The following is a 24,850-nucleotide window of genomic DNA, read 5'->3' as shown; positions in this document are numbered from 1 at the left end:
TCCTACTACTCTCATCTTCATATGTATCTTTTCCTGTGCATTTACTTAAAGGGGTGGGGAAGTGGAGATTTTTTTCACCTTTTAAAAAAACATTGAGGTAAAACTGACATACGATAAGCTGAACATAATTAAAGTGTACAATTTGATAGGTTTTGACATGTGTACCTACTTATGAAACTATCACCACAATAAAGATGACTGTCCATCACCCCTAAAAGTTGCCTTGTGCCTGTTTGTAATCTTCCCTTTCAATTTCTCACAATTTCATCCCCATCCTCAGGCAACCACTTTGCATGTTTAGAATATTTTATAAATGGTATTGTATAGTATGCATTTTTTGTCTTTTATAGTATATTTTGGGTTAACTTTTTGGGGATCGAAGTTCATCCATTTTGTTAAGAACATCAATAGTTTATTTCTTTTTATTTCTTTTTTTTTTTTTAAATAAATTTATTTATTTATTTATTTTTGGATGTGTTGGGTCTTAGTTTCTGTGCAAGGGCTTTCTCCAGTTGCGAAGAGCAGGGGCCACTCTTCATCGCGGTGCGCGGGCCTCTCACTGTCACGGCCTCTCTTGTTGCGGAGAACAAGCTCCAGACGCGCAGGCTCAGTAGTTGTGGCTCACGGGCCTAGCCGCTCCGCGGCATGTGGGATCTTCCCGGACCGGGGCACGAACCCGTGTCCCCTGCATTGGCAGGCAGACTCTCAACCACTGCGCCACCAGGGAAGCCCTCTTTTTATTTCTGAGTGAATTCCATTGTCCAGATAGACCAGTTTGTTCATTCATTCATTTGTTGATGGAAATTTGGGTTATTTCCAGTTAGGGGCTATTACAGATAATGCCACTTGAACACTTGGGTTCAAGTCTTTCTACGGACATACACTTTCATTTCTTATGGGAAAACACCTAACTGTGGAATGGCTGGATCCTATGAAAAGTAAATATTTAACTTTTAAAGAAACTGCCAAACTGTTTTCCAAAGTGGTTGTGCTATTTTACATTCCCACCAGCAGTGTGTAAGAGTTCCAGTTGCTCCACATTCTTGCCACTGCTTGGTATGGTCAGTCTTTTTAATTTTAGCCATTTTAATAGCTGAGGGGTAGTATCTCATTGTTGTTTTAATTTGCATTTTCCTGATGACTAATGGCATTGAGCATCTTTTCAAGTGCTTCTTTGCTACTTGTGTATCTTCTTTGGTGAAGTATCTGTTTAAATCTTTTCCTTATTAGACTGTTTGCTTATTATTAAATTTTGAGTGTTCTTTCTGCATTCTGGATACAAGTCCTTTTTCCAGTATGATTTGCAAATATTTTATCCCAGTCTGTAACTTATAATATCTTTTCATTCCCTTCATACTGTCTTTAAAAGGGCCGATGTTTTTACTTTTGTTAAAGTCTAGTTTATCAGTTTTTTCTTTTGTGGATCATGTTATTTGTCATATCTAAGACATCTTTGCCTAATCCAAGGTCATCAAGATTTTCTACGTTGTCTTCTAGAGGCATTATAGTTTTAAGTTTTATGTTTTCGTCTCTGTTGTATTTTGAAGTTTTTTTTCTTTTTCTTTTTTTTGGGATGGAAGTTCATTTTTTGCAAGCAGATATCCAAATGTCCCAATACCATATGTTGAAAAGACTGTCCTTTCTCCACTAAATTGTCTTTGCACCTTTGCCAAAAATCAGTTTCCTGTACATGGGTGGGTCTATTTCTGGACTCCTTATCCTATTCATCCTATTCTACTGTTCTATTTGCCTGTTTTTATATCAATGCCCCATAATGTGGCTTTATAATAAGTCTTGAACTAGAATAATGTTAGTCCTCCAGCTTTGTTCTCTTTCAGAATTGTTTTGGCAATATTGGGCTCTTTGCATTTCCATATGACTTTTAGAATCAGCCTGTCAATTTCTACCAAAAGAACATGCTGAGATTTTGATTGGGATTGTGTTGACTCTATAGATCAATTTGTGAAAAACTGACATGTTAACAAATTTGGGTCTTGTGACCTGCAGACATGGTGTATCTGCATTTATTTGTCTTTGATTTCTCTCAGCAGTGTTTTGTAGTTTTCATCGTACAGTTTTTCACTCTTTCTCAGATTTATTTTTAAATATTTCATATTTTGATGCTATTTAAATGATATATTAAATGTAAATGTCCCATTGTTCATTTGCTAGTAGTTCCCTCATATGCATGTGCTGATTTCTAGTCTGCTGAATACTAAAAGGGGACCTCTGTGGGCTTTTGGGGCTCTCCCTCTGGGCAATTACTTTCTCTCCAGTACTCTGTTCTGTGAACTCAAGATGCCTTAATCTCCATAGACTTTTATCTCTGTTCCAAACTAAGAGTCTTCTGGACTTTGTCTGGGTTCCGCCTCCTTCATAGTGGCCTGGAAACCCTCTAAAGGCAGTAAGATGCAGGGCATCTTCATTTGTTTCCCATTTCTTTTGTTGCTTATATTTAGTGTCTAAAACCATTGTTTCATATATTTTGTATGACTTTTGGTTGTTTCATGTGGGAAGATAAATTTGCTCCTTTTTGCTATATCTTTGCTAGAAGTGAATTTTTACCTTTTAAAAATGTCCTGAAATGTAAAGTTACATAAAAATGTAACTTTTTATGATGAAACATTTTACATATATACAATAGTGGAGAGAATACGATAATGAAACCCTATGTACCTATTACCCAGACTCAATTATTATCAAGTCACTGAATGCGTTTTCATCAGCTCTACTTCCTCCCTCACCCTGGATTATTTTTAAACTATTTCAGATATCATATAATTTCATTTGAAAACATTTCAGTATAGGTCTAAAATATAAAGACTCCTTTTTAATTCCTTTATCACAGCTTTAAAAAAACATAGGAGTGAGGGCAGTGAAGTGGGAGGAACAAGAGAGTTTTCTGAAATGGTGTTAAAAAAAACCCAAAAACATAATTAAAAAAATCATCAGTTCTACAGGCAGTATTCAAATTTCCACCAATTGAATCACAAGTGTGTGTATATATACTTATGATATATACGATATACAATATATAATATATATTTATGATATATAATATATATTTTCAAATCAGGATCCAAATAAAGTCCATATACTGCAATTGGTTAAGTTTCAAGTTTATTTTAATTCACACTTTCCCTCCTCCACATCCTATTTTTTTCCTTGAAAATTTTTTGTTGAAGAAAGTAAGTGGCTCATCCTGTGGTTTCCACGGTTTTGGGTGTATTGATTGCATACTCATGCAATAGTTTAACATGATTTTCTACTCCTTGTACTTCCTATAAATTGGTGGTTAGATCTGAGGCTTGAGTTTTTGGCAAGAGTACTTCATAGTTGTTATTGTGTATTTCTAATAAGAGGTACATAATATTTGTCTTTTTCTTGTGATATTAACAGACATAAATCCTCATGACCCAGATTTATTATTTCATTGAGTTTAAAATATATTCCATCTTCATACATTAAGTGGAATATTTCCATAAAGAGAGACACGCTTCTTCAACCATTTCATTACCCTGAGATTCAGTTTGTTTCAGGATAAATATTTGACTATTTCTCCTTATTTACCAGCTTTCAAAATGGGTTGATCTTTTAGCATTTTCCAAAGGCTTTAAAAAAAATTTTAGTGTCATTATAGATGTATAATTTTAACATGGTTGGTATATTTTCATCCACTGCAGTTTTTATTCTTGTTGTTCAAGATGCCCATCTTTGGCCGTTTAGAACCTTTTCATGTTGACTCTTGAATTCATTTGACATGACCCCAGTAATCTTTGAAAACTGTACTGCTTTCTGGTATGATAAGCTATTCCAAGTTCATCTTGGACAATTCCTGCTCCAAACCTGGACACATCCATTTTTCCAAAGACCTCTTACATATGGTACTTAGAGACCTCAGTCAGAGTGTTAGGAATGCTCACTTCTGTGGTGTTAGTCATTGTTTCCAGGCCTTTTCAGAAGACATACCTAGAAAATAATATTCTAAAGATAAACAGAAATGATGAGCTCATACTGACATTTCCAGAGTAAGTTTAGAACTAAGGGTTTTTAACTTAACTTTGTTGATTGTCTTTCTAGCTCTCCTTTCTCCATACCAAAAGTCCTGATTCTCAATTACAGCAACAAATTACTCATTTGCTTTATCCCATTACACATAGTAATCTCAGAGTAACAAACCAACACACCCAGCAACAATATGATTCCTAAAAACAATTTAAGATTTGTTTTAGAGTTCTTTTTTTCTCCTGTTTGTGATACACCATGAAGAAGGTACAAATTATACTTGAAAATATATGTTTTAAAGTCACTCAAAATAATTCTTCTCTGTATGGTTATGCCAACAGCTCTATAGGTTCACCTCATTTATTCTGTTTCAGACTTCTAGCATTAGCTTTTCAAATTTATTTTTGTATTAGTGTAGTTACTATATAAAATATCTATATGATTTGAAAGTTAAATCCATAAAACAAAAGACATTCAGGGGAGTCAATTTCCTAACCTTCCTTTCTGTACCTGCGTACTCATACTCTCAATAGTAATCATTTTTTAAACTTTTTACATTCAAAAATGCAAATTATAGATAATATTCATAGTGACAGTATATATACAGAATAGGATATATACATATACTGCTGCTTTTTAGATTGCAGGGATGTACCCTACACACTTAACTTAGATTTCCTGGTGTGTATGCTACATACTTAATGATGTTTCCCAGGGACCCTTTCAGAGCAGTATATATAGATATTCATTCATATTTCAGCTGCGTAATACTCTCTTGTATGGAGGAACCATTGTTTATTCAGTAAGTTCTCTATTGAAGGATTCTTTCCCAGCCTTTTACTATAACAAATAGTGCTGTAATAAAAAGCCTTGTGCATTTATCTTTCCATATTTTTCCAGTCTATCTTTTTTTTTTAAAGTTTTTTTTTACTTGATTTTATTTATTTATTTATTTATTTATTTTTGGCTGTGTTGGGTCTTCGGTTCGTGCGAGGGCTTTCTCCAGTTGCGGCAAGCGGGGGCCACTCTTCATCGCGGTGCGGGGACCGCTCTTCATCGCGGTGCGCGGGCCTTTCTCTATCGCGGCCCCTCCCGTCGCGGGGCACAGGCTCCAGACGCGCAGGCTCAGCAATTGTGGCTCACGGGCCCAGCTGCTCCGTGGCATGTGGGATCTTCCCAGACCAGGGCTCGAACCCGTGTCCCCTGCATTAGCAGGCAGATTCTCAACCACTGCGCCACCAGGGAAGCCCTCCAGTCTATCTTTGACATAGATTTTGAGAAGTAAAATTGCTGAGTTAAATAATAAATGCATATGTATTTTTGATGGAGAAATATTGCCAAATTTCTTTCCATAGACAAGGTACCAGTTTGCACTCGTACCAGAAATGTGTGAAAGTACCTGTTTCCTCATAATCTTGCCAACAGAATATACTGACATACTTTTAGATTTTTCTAATCAGATAGGTGAGCAATGCTATTTCATGTATGGTTCTCTCTCTTTTTTTTCTTTCTTTCTTTTCTTTTTCCCTATGAAATAATTTACAACATACAGAAAAGCCGCAAGAGTAGATCAAATAACTTTTTTCTTGAACCATTTGAAAATAAGCGACTCCATGACTCCCACATGCTTTAGTGTATATTTCTCAAAGACAAGAGCATTCTTCTATGTAACAACAATTCAAACATTAATATCAGTTAATATTGATATTAGTACCAAAGAATGCTCAGTCCCATTCCAATTTTGTAATTGTCTTAATAATGTTCTTTATAAGAAAGGATCCAAGATCACCGAATACTGTTGTTTGCCATATCTCTTTAATCTTTCCTTGACTTTCACGACCTTGACTCTTCCCACTTTGGTTATTTTGTAGAATGTCCCTCAACTTGGATTTGCCTGATATTCCCTTACAGTTAAATTCAGCTTATGCAATTTTGGCTGGAATATTACAAAAGTGATGCCATGTTCTCTTAGGTGGTACATTATTTAAACTTGTCCTATTACTGGTGATGTTAACTTGGAGTACTTAATTAAATGGTGTCTGCCAGGTTTCTCTATTGTACAGTTACTTTTTTCTCTTTCTAATTAATAGTTATTTTGTTGACGTGTACTTTGAGACTTTATAAATAAACAACCCTCATCAAATTTTCACCCACTAGTTTTAGTGTCCATTGATGTTTCTTGGCTAGATTAATTATTGCTTTGATAATGGCCAAATGGTGATTTTCTAATTTTCTTTCCTTCTATGATAATTAATTGTCAATCTACTGTAAGAAAAAGCTATCTTTTCTCCTCACTTATTTATTCATTTACTTATGTCATTATGGACTAATGAACTCCTGTTTTATTTGATGGGTTATTGTTCATTATAATTATTCATTACTTTGATGCTCAAATTGTTACAGATTTAGGCAGCGAGAGCTCTGTAAGTTGGCTTTGATATCTTTTTGATATGACCCCATTGCTCTTTGAGCACTTCCCTACTTAGTGGCATAGCAGGACGTTCTACCTCATATTATTTGTACTTTTTTTGGCCCAGCGTTGTAATCAGCCATTTCTTTAAAGAACTCTAGTTCTTTCTTGAAGGGAAATGAAATTTAGACACCAAAATTTGGGCACTAGGTGTGCACATCAGTAGTGCGTTTTTACTGCTCTCAGCCCTCTCAGAGAACAGGATTGGAGCATGTACATATAAAAAAAGACAAGCAAATACATTTGCATGTATTCTTATATACATACACATTCACATCTATATTATTTCTCCATTGAAAACCATCAGTTTACACTCTTGTCTCCAATTCTAGTCCAATACCACAGAGTTCATTCTGGTTTTCTTTCTGTTTCTATTTGTAACGTCCTTTCTTCAGTGAGAAACCTGGCTCTCATTAGCCTCATTATATCTAGTTATTGTATCAGTCCTGCCTTTCTCACCCTGCTTGGACTCCAATATCTCACGCCAGGCCACTGCCACCATGGGGTCCTTGTCTCCCTGCTTGGGCTCTGACACTCTGCACCAGGCCATGTAAGCACCCGTTCATCCATTTTAGGCTCCACCGTGTGGTGGGTGCTGCCACCCCCATCCCCACTTCACCCAGCCCCCTGCATGGATGTCTATCTTGCTTAACCCCCTATAGCTTTGGGCTTTGGGAATGAATAAGGAAGATAAGAAGTAAAAGAAGACTGGAAAGAAGGACAGAAGGCAGAAAGGAAGGACAGATTTTTCAATTTTCTTATTATGAGTAAGAATGAATATCTTTTCAAATGTTTAACACCTGCCACTTGTAGTGTGTGTGTGTGTGTGTGTGTGTGTGTGTGAACTATATGTTAACATCTCCAGCAATTTTGCTATACAGTCCTTTGCTATAATCTCTTTTCTCTCAAACTCTTTGTTTATTAGGAATATTAATCTTTTGTCTGTAATGTAAGTTTCAAACATGTTCTGTGACTTTGTCATTAGTTTTTTCTCTGCCTATTTATTTTTTTTGCCACACAAAGGTCTTTATTTTATGTAATATAATGTATTACCTTTTTTTCTTATAGTTTGCAGATTTCAAATCAATGTTGAGGAATGGCTTCCTTTTTTATATATGCCCTGGTTGCTTTTTCACTGATTTCCAATTTAGGTAGATGTTGGACTGTGTTTTTGTGGGGAAAAAACCTGACTCAACTCTGTCACCTCACACTTTCAGCTGGAGTCCAGGAGCTGGAATCACGCTTCCTGGTACCTGGAGATCTATTAATTTTGACGGGGAACAAAGCGCAAATGCCGTGTGATGCCATTCTGCTTGATGGAAGTTGCGTGGTAGATGAAGGCATGCTGACAGGTATGGTTCTGTCTCCTAGCTTACAGCCTCTGCTGCTTCTCCCAGGTTTTTCCTGAATGATAATGGCAAAGCATGGGGTTGCTATGGGACCTTCCTATCCCCACAAATCTTATCAACAGTCCTGCAACTGGATGGATCTGAGAGTTCAAATTAAAGCTGCTTTCTATGTACTAGGTTAGATAACAGTCCTAACTTTTTGAGTGTTTAGCATTTATTTCTTGAACAAAGAGTTATTACAACCCTGTCATTTTAAAGATTTAAAGATTTTAGAGGTCATTAGATGTTTCAGAATCATCTGTGACTTTTATGTTTAGTATTTTTCTATAAAATACATCTTCAGAAAAACACGGAGGGTTTGAAAACCATAGATGACATCCTGAAACACCCCCCCCCCCAACCCTGCCCCACCCCAGCCAAGGCCAGGCTCTTCCTAGCTTGGTTTGAAAATGTTGAAAAGTGGTTGAGGCAGGATTTGCCAAATCTGCTAATTTCAGAATACACACTGGATATTTTGGACTAACCGTGTTTCATTTTTCAATCGCATGCTGGAGCTGGGAGGGATTCCATATCATGGATATGGAAGCTGAGGTTCAGAGAGAAGTGACTTCTCAAGGTCACGGTGCTTTGAGTTCTTACTCACATATGCATTTATAAGAAGATGCTGTGCCAACCTTTCTGTAAGCTAAAGAATCATAAAGCCTTGTTCAGAGATGGAATTGGAGGCTATAAATACATACTGATGTACAGTACTGTGGTTCCCATTAAAGTCCAAACCAAGTCTATTTCTCCTGGCAGACCAGGAAGGCATTAAATGCAGACAAGAGCACACAACTCCCTCCTATGTGAACTTACAAAACAAAACAAAACAAAAACATGTGTGACAGGTCAGGTTTCTTTCTCTAGGGAATTCATAGACTGATAAAAATCCTTTCGTGCTGGGACTTTTACAATGCCAAGTACAATTTTCCCAACGAATGTGGCCCTATTATACTGGAACATATCCCTGATCTTATACTGTCCTTTCTACAAATGGAGGTGGAGGGCTTCAATAAGCTTTATTCTCTAAGCTTTATTCTTTATTTGGTTACTTTCACAACTCCTTCACCACCTTGTATTGCCACTTAACCCACTGAAATCTGCCCCTCCCAGTGTGCTGGCAAAGGTCACGGATGTCCCAATTGGCAAATCCAATGGATTCTTTAAATTTCACATCTTATTGGCCTATCTGCTGCATTTAAGCATTCTGACCGTCTCTCCTTTCTGAAAACACTCTTCTAACTTTCCAAGACAGTGCTGACTCTCCAAGTTCTTCTACCACTGACAGTACCATTCAGCTTCCTACACTGCTCCTCTTCCTCCAGCTCTTTGATTTTTGATGTTGTTGAGGGGTCCTGGACCTTTCCTTTTCTCACCTTTCACTCGAACCCTAAGTAATCTTGTCTTCTCTGGTGGCTTTAATTATTGTTTATAAGGTGATGACCTGTGACTAAATATCTCTGGTCAAGGCCTCTTCCCTGAGCTCCAGACCCAAATAAATATCTAACTGCCTACAAAGCATCTCGACATGGTCATTCCACAAGGCATCTCCAAATCAGGGACCAAAAGGCAATTCCTCCTTCCTCCTATAATCCCTGTGTTGATGATTAATGCCACCCTCTGTTCTTTCTTCCAAGTCAGAAACCAGGAAGCCATTTAGAATTCCTCTGTCCATATGATCTGCCAATATAAAAATCTCCCCAAGTTTTGTAGCTGCTCAATTTCTTCTTTCTCAAAACCAGTGCCTCTTTTCTACTCCTACTGCCAGTTGCCATAGTTCAGACCTTGTCTTCTTTAAGCAGGACTCTTGTGATTTTTCCCCAACTGGATATCCAGCCTCCAACCTCATCAGACTTCAATTCATTCCTTGTACTGCAGACAGAGTACACTCTCTTTGTACGTAAACGTCATAGTACTCTCCTGAATCAAACAGCTAAATATCTCCCTATTTCCCTCCTGCCACCAATGCCTATAGAAAAACATTTAAACACTTAAGTATGTGCATGCCTTCCATGCTTTGGCTCCTACGTAGCTCTCATGGCCTCTCATTCCCCAGACCCCACAACTTGCTATTCCCTAAATGGTTCTTTCCAGTCTATTTCAGCATCTCTGTTTCATTTTACAATACTCATAGTATTTATAATATGACATTATACTTATTTGTTTCCATGGCCGTCTCCCCCTCTGGACTATAAACCTCTTAAACACAAGAACTATGTTTCTCCTTGTATCCCCTATACCAAGGATTGTTCCCGCCACATGGCAGCCTCCAAAAAATGCCTGCTGTGTGATGAGTTAGTATTTTCATGTTTAAGTGAGTGAAGGCCTCCCACCTCACAAAATGAGATGCTTGTTTTCTGTAGGAGAGAGTATTCCGGTCACTAAAACTCCATTACCTAAGATGGATAGCTCTGTGCCCTGGAAAACACAGAGCGAAGCAGATTACAAACGGCATGTCCTCTTCTGTGGAACAGAGGTTATCCAGGCCAGGGGGGCTTGCTCTGGCACCGTGAAAGCAGTAGTACTGCAGACGGGTTAGTCAACATCTCCTTCTTTTTATTATTTTGATGAAATATTTTCGCTCAATTTGTCTAGTGCCTTAAATGAATTAGGTAAGGAGCAGTCTTTAGATGACAGACCCCATATATGTAAATATACACATTTAAAATGTGAATTGAGCTATGGCCTTTTAGTAAAAATAATAACATTGATGAAAACAATTATTATTCATATGCTTTGTAATTTATAAACTATTTCCACATATCAGATTAGCAGAACAAAGATGCCTGTCCTCATTTTGTACATGAATAGGCTGGGGCCTGCACAATTCAAGTGAAGTTTAAAAAAAAATCACACAGCCAGTCACTGACAGAGCTGGACCTAGAACTTAGGTATTCTCACCCAAAGAACTAATCTCAACTTCTTTCCAGGCAGGACTAGAAACTGAAAACTTGATGATGAAAAGTGTTAGAAACTGAAACCATCTGTATTTACGGGGCCATTTAATTTAAATTCAAGTGTTCTGTGCGTGTGTGTGTGTGCGTGCATGTCCGTGCACACATACAAATCCTTTCCTTAAAATGACGCTGTATTTGGAAAAGCTGTGCTCTGCCCCCATATGGTGCTTTCCTATCTCTGGGATGCATTGAAATTAAAAGTATAAGGAAGGAAAGCCAGAAAGGAATAGGCTCTGAAAGAGCTCAGGTATATCCATTCTAGCACTTAGGTATTTGGCCAATTATCCTTTAATTGCATTTGGGCTTAAGCACTGTTTAAATATCTCTAGAGAAAACAAACGCTGTGTTGAGGATTAGAAGAGCGCTAACAGTAGTATTTGTTATCCTGAGAGTATGAGGTGTGTGTTTGCTGCTTCAGGATTCAACACTGCAAAGGGGGACCTCGTGAGATCTATTCTCTACCCCAAGCCGATGAATTTTAAGCTCTACAGGGATGCCATCATGTTCCTCCTGTGCCTTGTAGGAACAGCCACCATTGGGATGATCTATACTTTGTGCGTCTATGTGCTCAGTGGGGTAAACAGCTTTTGTTCTTTTACTACATACACACGTACATTCATCTATATTTTATACTCTCCATGTTGACCTTAATATAAGGCGCAGTTTTCAAACCTGGGAAAGCAAAGCCAGACACTGAAACCTGCTTATATACTCCCAGATGCCCAATATAAGCAATTGATCACCAAGTTCCGGAATAGCCATCAGATCTAGTGAGATAAAACACTTTGTTTATTGAGATAGCAACATGCCTCTGCTCTTGGACTTTTCCTTACACTATTTTTTCATCTTCAATCTGAGGATGTTTATTCCAATAGTGTAGTATTTTATAGCTGTTAAATGAGGAATTTAAAATAAAACCCATTGTTGGTGAGATCATGGCAAACTGCTACATTGTTCTCCGCTGGTAGCGGTATGAATTGTTACAAGCTTTTTCATTGCACTTTGGCAAAATGTATTGAGAGCCATAAACATGTTCATACCCTTTAAACCACGTTTGGCCCACTCACATCATTTCTAGGAATTTGACCTAAAGAAGTAAGCAAAAAGGAGGAAAAAATTCATATGCATAAAAGTGTTCACGGTTGATTTATCTGTAATAGCTAAAGAGGGACTTTATCTTCCCAGGAACCTCCGGAGGAGGTGGTGAAGAAAGCCCTTGATGTCATCACAATTGCGGTTCCTCCCGCTCTACCTGCTGCCCTGACCACAGGCATTATCTATGCCCAGCGGAGGCTGAAGAAGAGAGGCATCTTTTGTATTAGCCCCCAGAGGATTAATGTATGTGGACAATTAAACCTTGTCTGCTTTGACAAGGTATGTGTGTTTCATTCTCATCCTCAGTGACATTTTTATCATCATTGTCGTCATGCACAGGCACTTTACACTCTTGTGAGGCAGGAAACATTAGATGTGGGTACTGGGTACCTGACTTCATTTTGTCTCTGGTTGGATGTGTGATCTAGGACAGATACATCTCTTGAGCTCTCAGATTCTAGGGTTTAGAGAAGGAAGAGTAGGGACTGAATAGGTGAATATTTTAGGGTTCTTCCACCTCCAATATTCTATGAAACACAATGAATTAAAATAGCATTCTGTCCCTCTGTAGTCAATACCCTCATGCAAAGAACAAAATTTAAGACTTTTATTACGGTTACTACTGTATCCCTAATGCTAGGACCATTACCTGACACACAGTCAGTGCTCAGTAAATATTCACTGAATTAATGAATGAATAAGAAAGGAAGAGTTTATTTAGCTGTGTCTTACTATGCGACTTGGTTAAAATAAATCCCCAGTCAATCCCTTACTATATTTTCCCATCTGCAGTATATTGCTTAAAATAATCCTTGATCCCATGCCAGTTACTCCCAATCAGCCTCTTATTCTACCTTCTCCTGGATATATTCTTTTTGTCTATATACTCGTGTGCTGGCGTGAAGGTGAGAGCTGTAAGAGGGTAAGATGGAAATGAAGGGCTGTTTTGTGCCTGGGTCTTAATTTATAAAGGTGACTAAGTGACCGCAGGCAGAGGTCGATGCCCTTGAAAGAAAAGTTTAATGTCACTCACAGTTCCCCTAGACAGAAGAGCCATGTCTCACCAGGCAAGGCCCCAGGAGGAATGCCAGATTTTGATCAGGAAGCAAAGCAGGAGTGAGGGGAGTGCTTGGGTTATGGCCTTTATAGAAGTTTCTGCAGGAAGGGCAAGACAGAGCAGGGTACACAGCTGAATATTGGCTAGTGTGAATGATTTTGGTGGGCTTTGGGCTATAGGAGTGGTCTTTAGTTGTCTAGTAGCTGGTACTGGGGTGATTAAGTCAGAGACACTGTTTCCTGGGGAATCTGGTCAGATAGAGAAGGTATGACTCCTGACTGGTTAGTTTGCATATCAAAGGCGTGCTGTTGGCTGAGACCCTGGTTATCTCTAAGAATTGGCTAGCCCCAAGGAGGCGGTCTGTCCGTCAGAAAGGTTTCTTAAGTTGAACTTTTGGTGGTGGGCACACTGTATGGTATACAGAAGTAGAACTATAATGCTGTACACACAAAACTTATATAATTTTATTTATAACATAATGTAAACCACTGTTTTCACAATTAAAAATAGATTTAAAAGAGAGATTTCGTAACATGTCAAATATCATAATATACAGAAAATTTGAAAAGATATACAACCCGAGGACATTGTAGGTAGGCGAATGTGGGCAAGGAATCAGGAGAGCAATAGAGTGTGATTTTGATCAGAGGAGAACATTAGTAACGGGAGAGGGTGTTGTAGACTTCAAATGTATGGCTAAGAAATTTTTACATACTCTTTAGGCAGTGGGGAGCCATTGAAGGTGTTTTTTCTTCTTTTTTGTTGTTGCCTTCCATTTTCTTAATTTATTTTTTATTGTGGCAAAAGATGCATAACATAAAATTTACCATTTTAACCATTTTTATGTGGCTTTAAGTGCATTCACATTTCTGTGCAACCATCACCACTATCCATCTCCAGAACTTCTTCCCTCTTCCCAAAGGGAAACTCGGTACCCATTAAACAGTACAGTGAAGGTTTTTGATAGCAGAGAATTAATGGGATCAGAGCTATATTTTATAATTACTTGAATATCAGAGAAATCTACCAAGAACAGAAGATTAATATGGCTCTTGCCACCATCTCAATGTTATTTCGTGATCAAACGAGCATCATAAGAAAAGACGTTCTGGTTCTAGGATCGTGTTATCCTTGGACTTGGAAAAGGAAACAGGGAGTAGGAAAGATAATTGTGATATGAATTTGAATAAAAAATTAAGTAATAATTATGAGCAATTATCATTATTCTCAGCTCTTATTCTATGCTAGACATTAAGTTAAGCACTTTGTAGTATCTCATTTAATTTTTAAAACAACCCTATATGATTATGACCATGTTACTGATAAGGGCTCTAATGTTTAGGGGGATTAAATAATTGACCCAGATCACACAGCAGGTGTTTTAGCCCAGTCCAAGCTCTTCATCACTATACTGCACTGAGAGAAATACCAACAAACCCCTTTTTACCAAATAGATGTCAAATAGCAAACTATAATATTTCTTTAGAACAGTGAAAAATTCTACTTCCATTACTTGTTTCTGATGACATACTTTTAACTTTTGCTATAAATGCTGGGACTCACCCATTTTTAAAAAATTGTATTGAAGTATAGTTGATTTACAATGTTGTGTTTAGTTTCTGCTGCACAGCAAAGTGACTCAGCTATACATATATATATTCTTTTTCGTATTCTTTTCCATTATGGTTTATCACAGGATACTGAATATATTTCCCTGTGCTATACAGTAGGACCCTGTTGTTTATCCATCCTATATATAATAGTTTGCATCTGTTAATCCCAAACTCCCAATCCATCCCTCCCTCACCACCCCCCTCCTTGGCAACCACGAGTCTGTTCTCTATATCTGTGGAGACTCACCCATTTTATAGCTCTTAAAAGCAGGCTTACCAAGGACTCTCCCATCCATTCAGTCTTCTGTTAAATTCTCAAAACAAGCCTCTGAAATATGTAAGGCAGGTACCGTTTTCTTCCCTTTATTGCTGAGAACACTAAAGTTCAAAGAGATTAAGTGCCAGCTTGTCACACAACTGCTATGAGTTCATCAAATCTTCCACCCAGGACTCCAGATACCCACCTTATTGTGTCCTTCCTTGAAGAGCTGATCTTGATCATGTGTTGTGACATATATTTTCCTGTTAAAACATAGCTTATCAGTGTCACTGTGGGGCTGCTGCATCTTCAGAGTCAACCAAGTGCTTGTTTCTGTTTAGACAGGTACCTTAACAAGGGATGGCTTGGATCTCTGGGGAGTCGTGCCCTGTGATAGGAGTGGGTGAGTACTTGGGACCAAATGCATTGTCATTTCTCTTTTCCCAGAACTCTGTGTTTTTTTTCCTGAATACTAATAATGGAAAGATTTTGGCATTGGCTTTGGTGAGCAGCAGTTGCCAGAGTATCTTCATTTAATTTCTCTTCTTGACTACTTCCAAAGCTCACTAAAACATGCATATTTCCTCCACCCCAGTCCCAGCCCCAGGACACTCACAGAACCCAGGAGATGAAGGGCAAGTTTTTTGTTTTTTGTTTTTTAATAAAGTGTATGTCTGTATTATTTTTAAATTTTTATTTATTTATTTATTTATTTATGGCTGTGCTAGGTCTTCGTTTCTGTGTGAGGGCTTTCTCCAGTTGTGGCAAGCGGGGGCCACTCTTCATCGCGGTGCGCTGGCCCCTCACTATCGCGGCCTCTCTTGTTGCGGAGCACAGGCTCCAGACGCGCAGGCTCAGTAGTTGTGGCTCACGGGCCTCGTTGCTCCACGGCATGTGGGATCCTCCCAGACCAGCGCTCGAACCCGTGTCCCCTGCATTGGCAGGCAGACTCCCAACCACTGCGTCACCAGGGAAGCCCAAAGGGCAAGTTTTGACACTGCATTTAAATCTTTGCTAAAATGTGATTTGCTGTCAGCATATTAGTTCGGGGCCAGTGTGTGTCATTTGGACAGTACCAAGACACTGTCCTTCAAGGAGGTAACATTCCTTGTACAAACTGAAGCCTTTCCATGTGCTCGGAGGAACACTGCCCTGACTTGTAGACACTGAATTTCAGGACGAGGAACATCTGGGGACCCACAGCTAGTGTACTTCATTTTCCTTGGTATTCTAGTTCTGGCAACACTACTTTCTGGCTGCCAGAAGCTCCTCTTTTCTGGCCAGAAAGGACTCCGTTTTGACAGTTTACAACTTAACATGGTAAAGATTTGCATGTCCTTCTGCTGGGGCTGTCTTGTTTGAGTTTGCTTCTCTGCCTGCTTTTTCTCCCCACTGCAACTTCCAGCCTGATCAGAACACGAACATATGACAAATTCAGGTTTTGAGGGTTTTTTTAAAAAATTGAGGTATAGATGATTTCAGGGTTTTTTTAATTAATTTTTTTGGTCTTTTTTTTTTTGTTTTGCTTTTGAATTTCATTTTATTTATTTTTTTTATACAGCAGGTCCTTATTAGTCATCCATTTTATACACATCAGTATATACATGTCAATCCCAATCACCCAATTCATCACACCACCACCACCCCTCCCTCCACTTTCCCCCCTTGGTGTCCATACATTTGTTCTCTGCATCTGTGTCTCAAGTTCTGCCCTGCAAACCAGTTCATCTGTACCGTTTTTCTAGGTTCCACATATATGCGTTAACATACGATATTTGTTTTTCTCTTTCTGACTTACTTCACTCTGTGTGACACTCTCTAGATCCATCCACGTCTCTACAAATGACCCAATTTCGTTCCTTTTTATGGCTGAATAATATTCCATTGTATATATGTACCACTTCTTCTTTATCCATTCATCTGTCAATGGGCATTTAGGTTTCTTCCATGACCTGGCTGTTGTAAATAGTGCTGCAATGAACATTGGGGTGCATGTGTCTTTTCGAATTATGGTTTTCTCCAGATATATGCCCAGGAATGGGATTGCTGGATTATATGGTAGCTCTATTTTTAGTGTTTTTGTTTTGTTTTGTTTTTTGTTTTTTTTCCTAGTTAATTTGTTTATTTATTTATTTATTTTTTGGCTGTTTTGGGTCTTCATTTCCGTATCAGGGCTTTCTCTAGTTGTGGTGAGCGGGGGCCACTCTTCATCGCGGTGCGCGGGCCTCTCACTATCGCGGCCTCTCTTGTTGCGGAGCACAGTCTCCATTCGCGCAGGCTCAGCAGTTGTGGCTCACAGGCCCAGTTGCTCCGCGGCATGTGGGATCTTCCCAAACCAGGGCTCAAACCCGTGTCCCCTGCATTGGCAGGCAGGCTCTCAACCACTGCGCCACCAGGGAAGCCCTATTTTTAGTTTTTTAAGGAATCTCCATACTGTTCTCCATAGTGGCTGTATCAATTTACATTCCCAGCAACAGGGTAGGAGGGTTCCATTTTCTCCACACCTTCTCCAGCATCTGTTGTTTGTAGATTTTTTGATGATGGCCATTCTAACCGGTGTGAGGTGATACCTCACTGTAGCTTTGCTTTGCATTTCTCTAATAATTAGTGATGTTGAGCATCTTTTCATGTGCCACTTAGCCATCTGTATGTCTTTTTTGGAGAAATGTCTGCTTAGATCTTCCTCCCATTTTTTGGTGGGGTTGTTTGTTTTTTAGATATTGAGCTGCATGAGCTCAGGTTTTGTTTTTTTAATGAAAATATTTCCCTCTCATACTTGCAACCTAAATCACAAAGCATCTTATACATAAAAGGTACATCGTGATTCTTCTGCATTATGCAAATGACATACGATTTAACCATAAAATATTTTAATTATATATGTTTAACACATTTTCATATTAATGTATTATTTATAAACAAGTCCATTTCTGGAGTTGAAAAATTAATCCTGGTGCTTCTAACCATTTTAGTCTATAGAAGGAGGCTGTTACAAGTGGTAACTTTCTAAAGATCTTTTTATTTTCTCTTGAAGATAGATTTGGATATATACCCAGTCTTCTTGTTCATTCGTATTTTCCTGTTTCAGTGTCTATAAAAAATGTATGTATTTATTCAAATATGTGAGCATTCAGAGAGCAGTCTTTTTCTTATTTATATTTGTGTCCCTAATGCCATATAGCACTATAGCAGGCACACATAGTAGATGCACAATAAATGTTTGTTTATTTAAAGTTAACTTAATATGTTCCATCTTTTGAATGCTCTTCTCCTTATTGAATTGACACCATCTTATTCACAAAACTTTTAAAACTTTCTGTTTCTAAAAGTGACTTGTCAAATTTAAATAAAAACAATTGATATACTATTTAGATTATTGATAGATTAATCCAAACTGTCACTCTCCTTCCCCCCTCCCTCCTTTCCCTCCTTCAAAAAGGTCAAAGTTGGCTCTAAATGACTAAAAGAGCAATTAAAAGTGTTTTAAAAAAATTTTTTAAAGTATTTATTTATTTATTTGGCTGCATCAGGTCTTAGTCGCGACACGTGGGCTCTTCGTTGTGGTGTGCAGGCTTCTCTCTAGCTGTGGTGCACGGACTCAGTAGTTGCAGCACGTGGGCTCTCTAGTTGTGGCACATGGGCTCTAGAACTCACGGGCTCAGTAGTTGTGGCGCTCAGTCTTAGCTGCCCCATGGCATGTGGGATCTTAGTTCCCTGACCAGGGATCGAACCCACGTCCCTTGCATTGGAAGGCAGACTTTTAACCACTGGACCACCAGGGAATTCCCCCAACGTTTTTTTAATTGACAAATTTAATTGATAGAATAAGAGAAAACAGATTAAATTCTAAGCAAGAAGACAGCACTTGACTTAGTCGCTGTTAAATATCTTATTGTAAAATGTAAGCTCATTTCTAATAATTCTTATCTTTTCCAAAGAGGGCCTGCCTAATGTGCCAGGTACTTCAAAGTTGTTGGAAGTCTACCTGAGCTACCTGGTCTTGATAAGTCATAAACATTCAAATAATAGTTCAAGGTCAGGGATGACAGAGGGTTCTATTTATTTTTGTCCAACCAGGGTCTGGCCCAATCCTCCCAAACTCAGAACTGTGTATTCAGAATCACATACGGAAGACAGTTTGTGTGCCATCTTAAAGATAAGATTCTTTTTTCCTGATCTGTGTTTGCTTTACAGTGTGAGCTTGAGAATCTGTGTTAATCACTGATGGTGACTGCTTCCTTTTAGATGTTTACTAAAATACCAGAGACATATTGTAACCACTGAGATAACTTGATCTTTCAATATATAATGATATGATCAACAGGCTCAGTAATCAGTCGAGAGGTTTTTGAACTCTTAAGGAAGCTTGAATGAGGAAACCAGGAAGAAATTTGGCTGAATTACGAGTTAACATTCTGATGTATATGCTTTCAGGAACAAAACTCTAGAGTAACCGAAGGAAATGCAGTGTCCATATCATGAGAGATAATAGTCTGATCCTGGAGACCATGTTTTAAGACAAACTATGGTAAATAGTAAAAAATACAAATTCTTTCAAGAAACAGTTACTAGGAAGGTCAGAGGTCTGGAAACTGCACATTGGAAGCACAGCTAGAGGTTCCTGTGTAATCCCAGAGGAAGGGAGTATTAAAGGGGGTACAGCCAAGCTGGCCCACAAATCTGAAGGAAGTTGACATGTGGAGGAGGAGGAGCAAGTAGATTCTGACTGGCTCCAAGAATCAGATTTGGCCTTAATTCAGGAAGCACCTTCAGCCACTCAGGGTCCACCAAATAGTATGGCCTGCCCTGTGAACCACTTACTGCACTACACATGTAAGAAGGGACTGACCAATAAGGTCCAGAGGACATCCTTTTTTAGGCCCAATGCCAAACCTGATGACTTCAACTCTGAGTTAGTAAAAGAACCCTGCATATGATGTTTGAGTTGTATCTCGGTAGATTTTAGATGAGGGCACTTTCTACAGGAACCAATGGTAATGATGGCTGCAATATAGATCCTAGATTCCAGGGTGGAAGAGGAGAATGCCGTGTCCTTTTCAAAATGTCTTTTAAAAATTTCATTTCTTTACCATTATGGTCTTTCAGATTTCCAGTAACCAACTCATTCATTTATTTGCTCTTATATTTGTTGACTGTCTACTGTGGACCAAACATCAGATATGTTGGAGAGAGAGATATGGAAGAGACAGCCCTGCCCTGAAGAATAGATTGAAGGAGATACACAGATATACACAAGTAGCTATAGTATGAGCTAGCCTGTTCTGTCTCACAGCATAAAAGATAAAGTGGTCTGGAAGCTCAGGTGGGAGTGGATGCACTTAGAACTAAGGGTGATACTTCTAGCTCTTTCTATACCTCTGGATTTAAATCAGTGCCAGAGAGAGGGTAAGGAAAAGAGGGAAGAAAGAGCTTGAAAGAACCTCAGGATTTTTTCTCATACTCATTGACCATATGTAAGGACGATGGATGAATGAAGCACTATTCATTTGGGGAGATTAGAGTGTGGATATGTAATGTAACAAAGCATATTAACTTATTTTTTAAAAGGAAGGTCACCTCCAGAAGCTCCATTCTGACCTGGAGGAATAGGACTAAAGCCCTTTCCCTTTTCTCCTTTAGCTTCCAGGAAGTCCACAACTTTGCCTCAGGCAAGGCTTTGCCATGGGGCCCACTGTATGCAGCCATGGCCAGCTGCCATTCTCTGATCCTCCTGGATGGGACCATCCATGGAGACCCACTGGACCTCAAAATGTTTGAAGCTACTACCTGGGTAAGCTTCTGTTCTGCAAAGATTCTAAGAAGCTTCTTCAATGCCAGACCAAGCCAGGTGTTATCATAGCTATTCAATACTCATAAAATGCGAGGTCTCCAATATAGAGTACATATGGCAGTGAGGGGCAAACTCATCTAAGCCCCAGTTTTCTCCTCTGTACAGTGTATTTCCATATTAGGGTTATTGTGAGGATTAAGTGGAAGGACGCATTAAAAAAAATCCCTGGTGCTGTGCCTGGAATATATTACCAGCTCAATAGTATTAGTATAATTATTATATAATTATTTTCTAGCCCTTTCCAGCTGTAGTATGAGCCATGTCTGGTTTCAGAGTTATCTCGAACATGGGGATTAGGAAACGTCACTGTCCCCAGTGCTTAGGATAATTCGTTGTTACCAGGAGTTTTATTCCTATTACTTTAGTATTAATTTTGTCTCTAAGACTAGACAATAAAAAGGAAAACCATGAGAGCTTTTGTTGAGACTCTGAAGTAGATTTCAGATCAAATGGCCTTGTTCAGGACGAGGAATCCGGCTCTCCAGGTTCTAGTCTTGGCTCTGTTCTGATTGCCTCCTTCACCTCGTGAGGTCATGTCTCCTGTTGGGGTTTTCCATAACTTTAAAATGAGGGGATTGAATTAGACAAGCAGTGTTCACCTAAAAGAAAATAAAAAAGCTGGGATCTTTTCTTAAAAGGAAATTTTATTCAAAAGCATCCTACACAAAACAAATCGTTGGAGTTACTCTGGTTGAGATAGAAAATGGGGAGTAAAAGCACAGCTTAGGGAACACACATCCCCACCTACTTAACTACAAGCCCACCTCCACCCCCTATAGCCTGGTTCAGCTCCAGGCCCCTGTGATGCATGTGTGAGCCCCACTGAAGGAGACAGTCTTTAGGGTCCCTTCCAACACTAATAGGACATGGTTCTGTAGCAGTCTGATGTAACTTTCTCCATCCTTCTTGGGTTACTGTTTCTGTACCTTTAAGTAGGGATTATAATTTCTTCTCTGAGATTTTTTCTGCCACTCAATGAGATGATTTTGGCATCTTTGGGTAAAAGGTTCCTTTGACTATAATTTAGGGTCTTTATTATAGCAATTCCTGAGTGTTTACTAAACATTAACCACATATATCACAGTCCCTGCCCTGCTGTACCCTGGGGACCATCAATTCAAATTAGACAGAGAAGGAAGGGCACGAGCAACAGTGAACCAGGAGAAAAAGGCAGTAAGGTGCGGGCTACTCACGCTCAGTGTTTTCAAGTTAAGCCCTTTAGAAATGTTGAATGAGCCTTTATACAGCACATTCCAGCAGAGAAAGCAGGAGAAATTGCATGAATAATTCAGAAGTGTCTGCCCTTCAAGTTCCTAGCATTTCCAATGCATTATTTTTGTGTGTGGCGAATTAAGTCTGGTTCACCTCCGTGTAGCTGAGGGAGGAGAATACATTGAGACGGCTTGAGATTTTCTCAAGGGAAGGGTTTGAGCAGAGTATTAGTAGATGAACAAGAAAGAAATCTCTACAATGAAACATCCTGTTTGAAATAGGAAATGGTGGTTTCCGGGCATGATTTCCACATCAAGGGAGCACCGGCATGTGCCATGGTTGTTAAGCCCTGCAAACCAGCCAGCCAGGTAAGCCTTGCCCGCCCTCTACCCCACAAAACCCAACTCAGAAGGCAAGTCCTGTCAGGCCCACAATTTTGAAAGCTCAGAGATGTGTCTTCTTTGAATTCCACGTATGAAAATTGGTGAGACCTTGTTGCCCTTATTTGCTAAACTAAGGATTGGGAAAGGAGTAATTAATTTCCAACAGCTAGAAGCTATGTGGTGTGTCCCTCTCCATTCCCCCTCCCTCATCCAGGTCCCAGTGGCAGGAATTGCAATCCTGCATCAGTTCCCATTCTCATCAGCGCTGCAGAGGATGACAGTCATTGCCCAAGAGATGGGGGGTGACTGGCTGGCATTCATGAAAGGTGCACCGGAGAGAGTGGCCAGCTTTTGCCAACCTGAGACAGGTAAGTGGACAGACTTATATTACAATGGGCAAATCTGTATTTCCAACCCACATATGTCCCCTCAGCATTTGATTGATGAATCCAATTGCCTACTGGCCATCACCAATTGGATGACTCACTGGCATCTCAAACTCGGTACCAAAACCAAGCTTATCTTTCTCACTCTCTATATTTCCCATCTTAGTGAATGAAAGTACTACTCCCCCATCCCAGTTTAGGATTCTTCCTGGATTCCTCTCTCTCCCTCAGTGCCTCTGTCTTGTCAATTGCTAATCCGTGGCCCTGTCACTCCATCAGCTCAGGCCCTCATCATCCCTCCACTGGATCACTTCATAGTTGGTGAATTTGTTCCCTGCCCCCCAGTGTCCCCTACTCTAATTCACCCTTCACACTGTGACCAGATTGGTTTTTCTGTCACACAGTATAATGATGTTAGCACATTCCTGCTTTCATTCTTTGGTTGCTTCCCATAGGCTCCAGGATAATCTCCTTTAGGATCATATCTAAGGCCTTCATGATCTGACTCCTATCAAACTTCCCAGAGTTTCCTTACCGCTCCTATCTTCACATCCTGTGCTCCCCCTGAGATGAACTGTCAAGGTTTGCTGTCTCATGGCCCTGTGTCTGAGCACATGATGCTCCCTCAGCCAAAATGCCCTTTCCCTTCTCCATCTAATCACATCCTCCCTGTCTGATAGATGCACCAAGTGTTTCCATAGCATGCTGTAACTGCCTGGATCATAGCAAGGATCTCATCCGATTGTATTGTTAGTCTACTGGCTGTTACCCTACTAGACAAAGATCCTCGGAGTGGCAATTGCAGTGCAGTCTCTGAATCGCTAATTCCTGACCCATAGTAGACTCAATAAATATTTGATGGTTAAACTGGAGAAAAAAAGAATCATACACTTTTCCCATTCTTCTTCTTCTTTTTGTTTTTTTGTTTTTTGAATGCTTCCTTTTCATTTCTGCTTCACTGGATCCCAAGAGGTCAACCGTGACAATGTAGTAATATTTAACATTCCCACTGACTTGTTTGTGTACATGTTTAGAGGTGTGTTTTCTTGGGCAAGAGTTGGAACTCTTTGTAAAGCATTTCTCTCCCAGTACTAGCTGAGTTCATATTGCATACTAATCTTGTGTTATTTTCTGAACAGTACCAACTAGTTTTGTTAGTGAACTTCAGATTTACACGACACAGGGCTTCCGGGTCATAGGACTGGCCTACAAAAAGCTGGAAATGGATCATCACACCACTGCCTTTATGAGGTAAATGGGATGGGGGGAATTTTGATAAAGCAGAATGGTTTCGCGGGAAGATGCACCAGACTGGGCAGTGGACCCAGCAACATAGCTTACTGAATTTGTGTGCATGAAATGCCTCTGAACTTAGTAAATGGGGATATAGTCATCCCTGCCCTGCCTAAATCACAAAGCTGATGTGAACATTGACTGGGAGAACTGATGAGAAATAACCGTATAAATTGTAAAATATGATGTGATTGTACAGCTTTGTGAAACAGATATATGAATACAACCCATATTCCAGAGAGTTTGAAGTTGTGGTCATGCCCCCATTTTGAACCAAATATAAGTTTGGTTTTAAATTATTTTTGATATTTAATTAATTAATTAGCTATTTTGGGATTTTATTATTTTTATTTTTATCATAGTTGGTGAATTTGTAGAAAGAAAACATAACACTTGTCTGAAAAAAAATCTTGATAAAAAGTACACAACTTAATGAAACAAATCAATATAGCTTGGACTCAATATATAATCTAGGCAATGTAGAAAAACAAGAAAAACCTGGAGAGGCCATTCTAAAGAGAGCTTTGGTATGTATAGATTAAAATAAGGATGCTCAAAAGCTAAAATGGACTGGAGTAATTAGTAATTCAAATTTATGTGTTGTTTTATTTTCCACTGTTTTCAGACTATGGTGTTTATTTCATTTTCAATATCATGTCCAATACTCTATGTCAGCCACTATTGGTAACACTGCTGTGGAGATAATCAAGGCTTATTTTGTTATTTAGGATTTTAAATTTGGGAGGTCTAATATATTTGTTTTCAACCCTGCCAGATTCAACACTCTCTTCCTGTAACTGTATTATGTATCACTTCCTTTAATATAAGGAAATAAAATTCATATGTAACATGATCTGCACATATTCTCCGTGAAAAAGAAA

At 39.0% G+C, this 24,850-nt stretch overlaps 1 protein-coding gene across 6 annotated transcripts in view; it reads left to right on the top strand.

The window, feature by feature from the left end:
* The window catches only part of ATP13A4 (ATPase 13A4), a 141,941-nt gene that overhangs the window by 75,485 nt on the left and 41,606 nt on the right, over positions 1–24,850 (top strand). For all 6 annotated transcript variants that reach the window (XM_007195178.2, XM_007195179.2, XM_057546048.1 and 3 more), the window contains exons 9-17: positions 7,693–7,827; positions 10,227–10,397; positions 11,239–11,396; positions 12,006–12,194; positions 15,186–15,247; positions 20,485–20,635; positions 22,189–22,275; positions 22,505–22,658; positions 23,816–23,927. In XM_007195178.2, coding sequence (XP_007195240.2) covers positions 7,693–7,827; positions 10,227–10,397; positions 11,239–11,396; positions 12,006–12,194; positions 15,186–15,247; positions 20,485–20,635; positions 22,189–22,275; positions 22,505–22,658; positions 23,816–23,927 — 1,219 coding nt within the window. The remainder of the gene's footprint in view (positions 1–7,692; positions 7,828–10,226; positions 10,398–11,238; positions 11,397–12,005; positions 12,195–15,185; positions 15,248–20,484; positions 20,636–22,188; positions 22,276–22,504; positions 22,659–23,815; positions 23,928–24,850) is intronic.

Source organism: Balaenoptera acutorostrata, chromosome 4 (genome assembly GCF_949987535.1).
Source record: "Balaenoptera acutorostrata chromosome 4, mBalAcu1.1, whole genome shotgun sequence".
Classification (NCBI taxonomy): domain Eukaryota; kingdom Metazoa; phylum Chordata; class Mammalia; order Artiodactyla; family Balaenopteridae; genus Balaenoptera; species Balaenoptera acutorostrata.
Note: the sequence above shows the minus strand (reverse complement) of the source record. Positions and strands in the feature narration are given on the sequence as shown.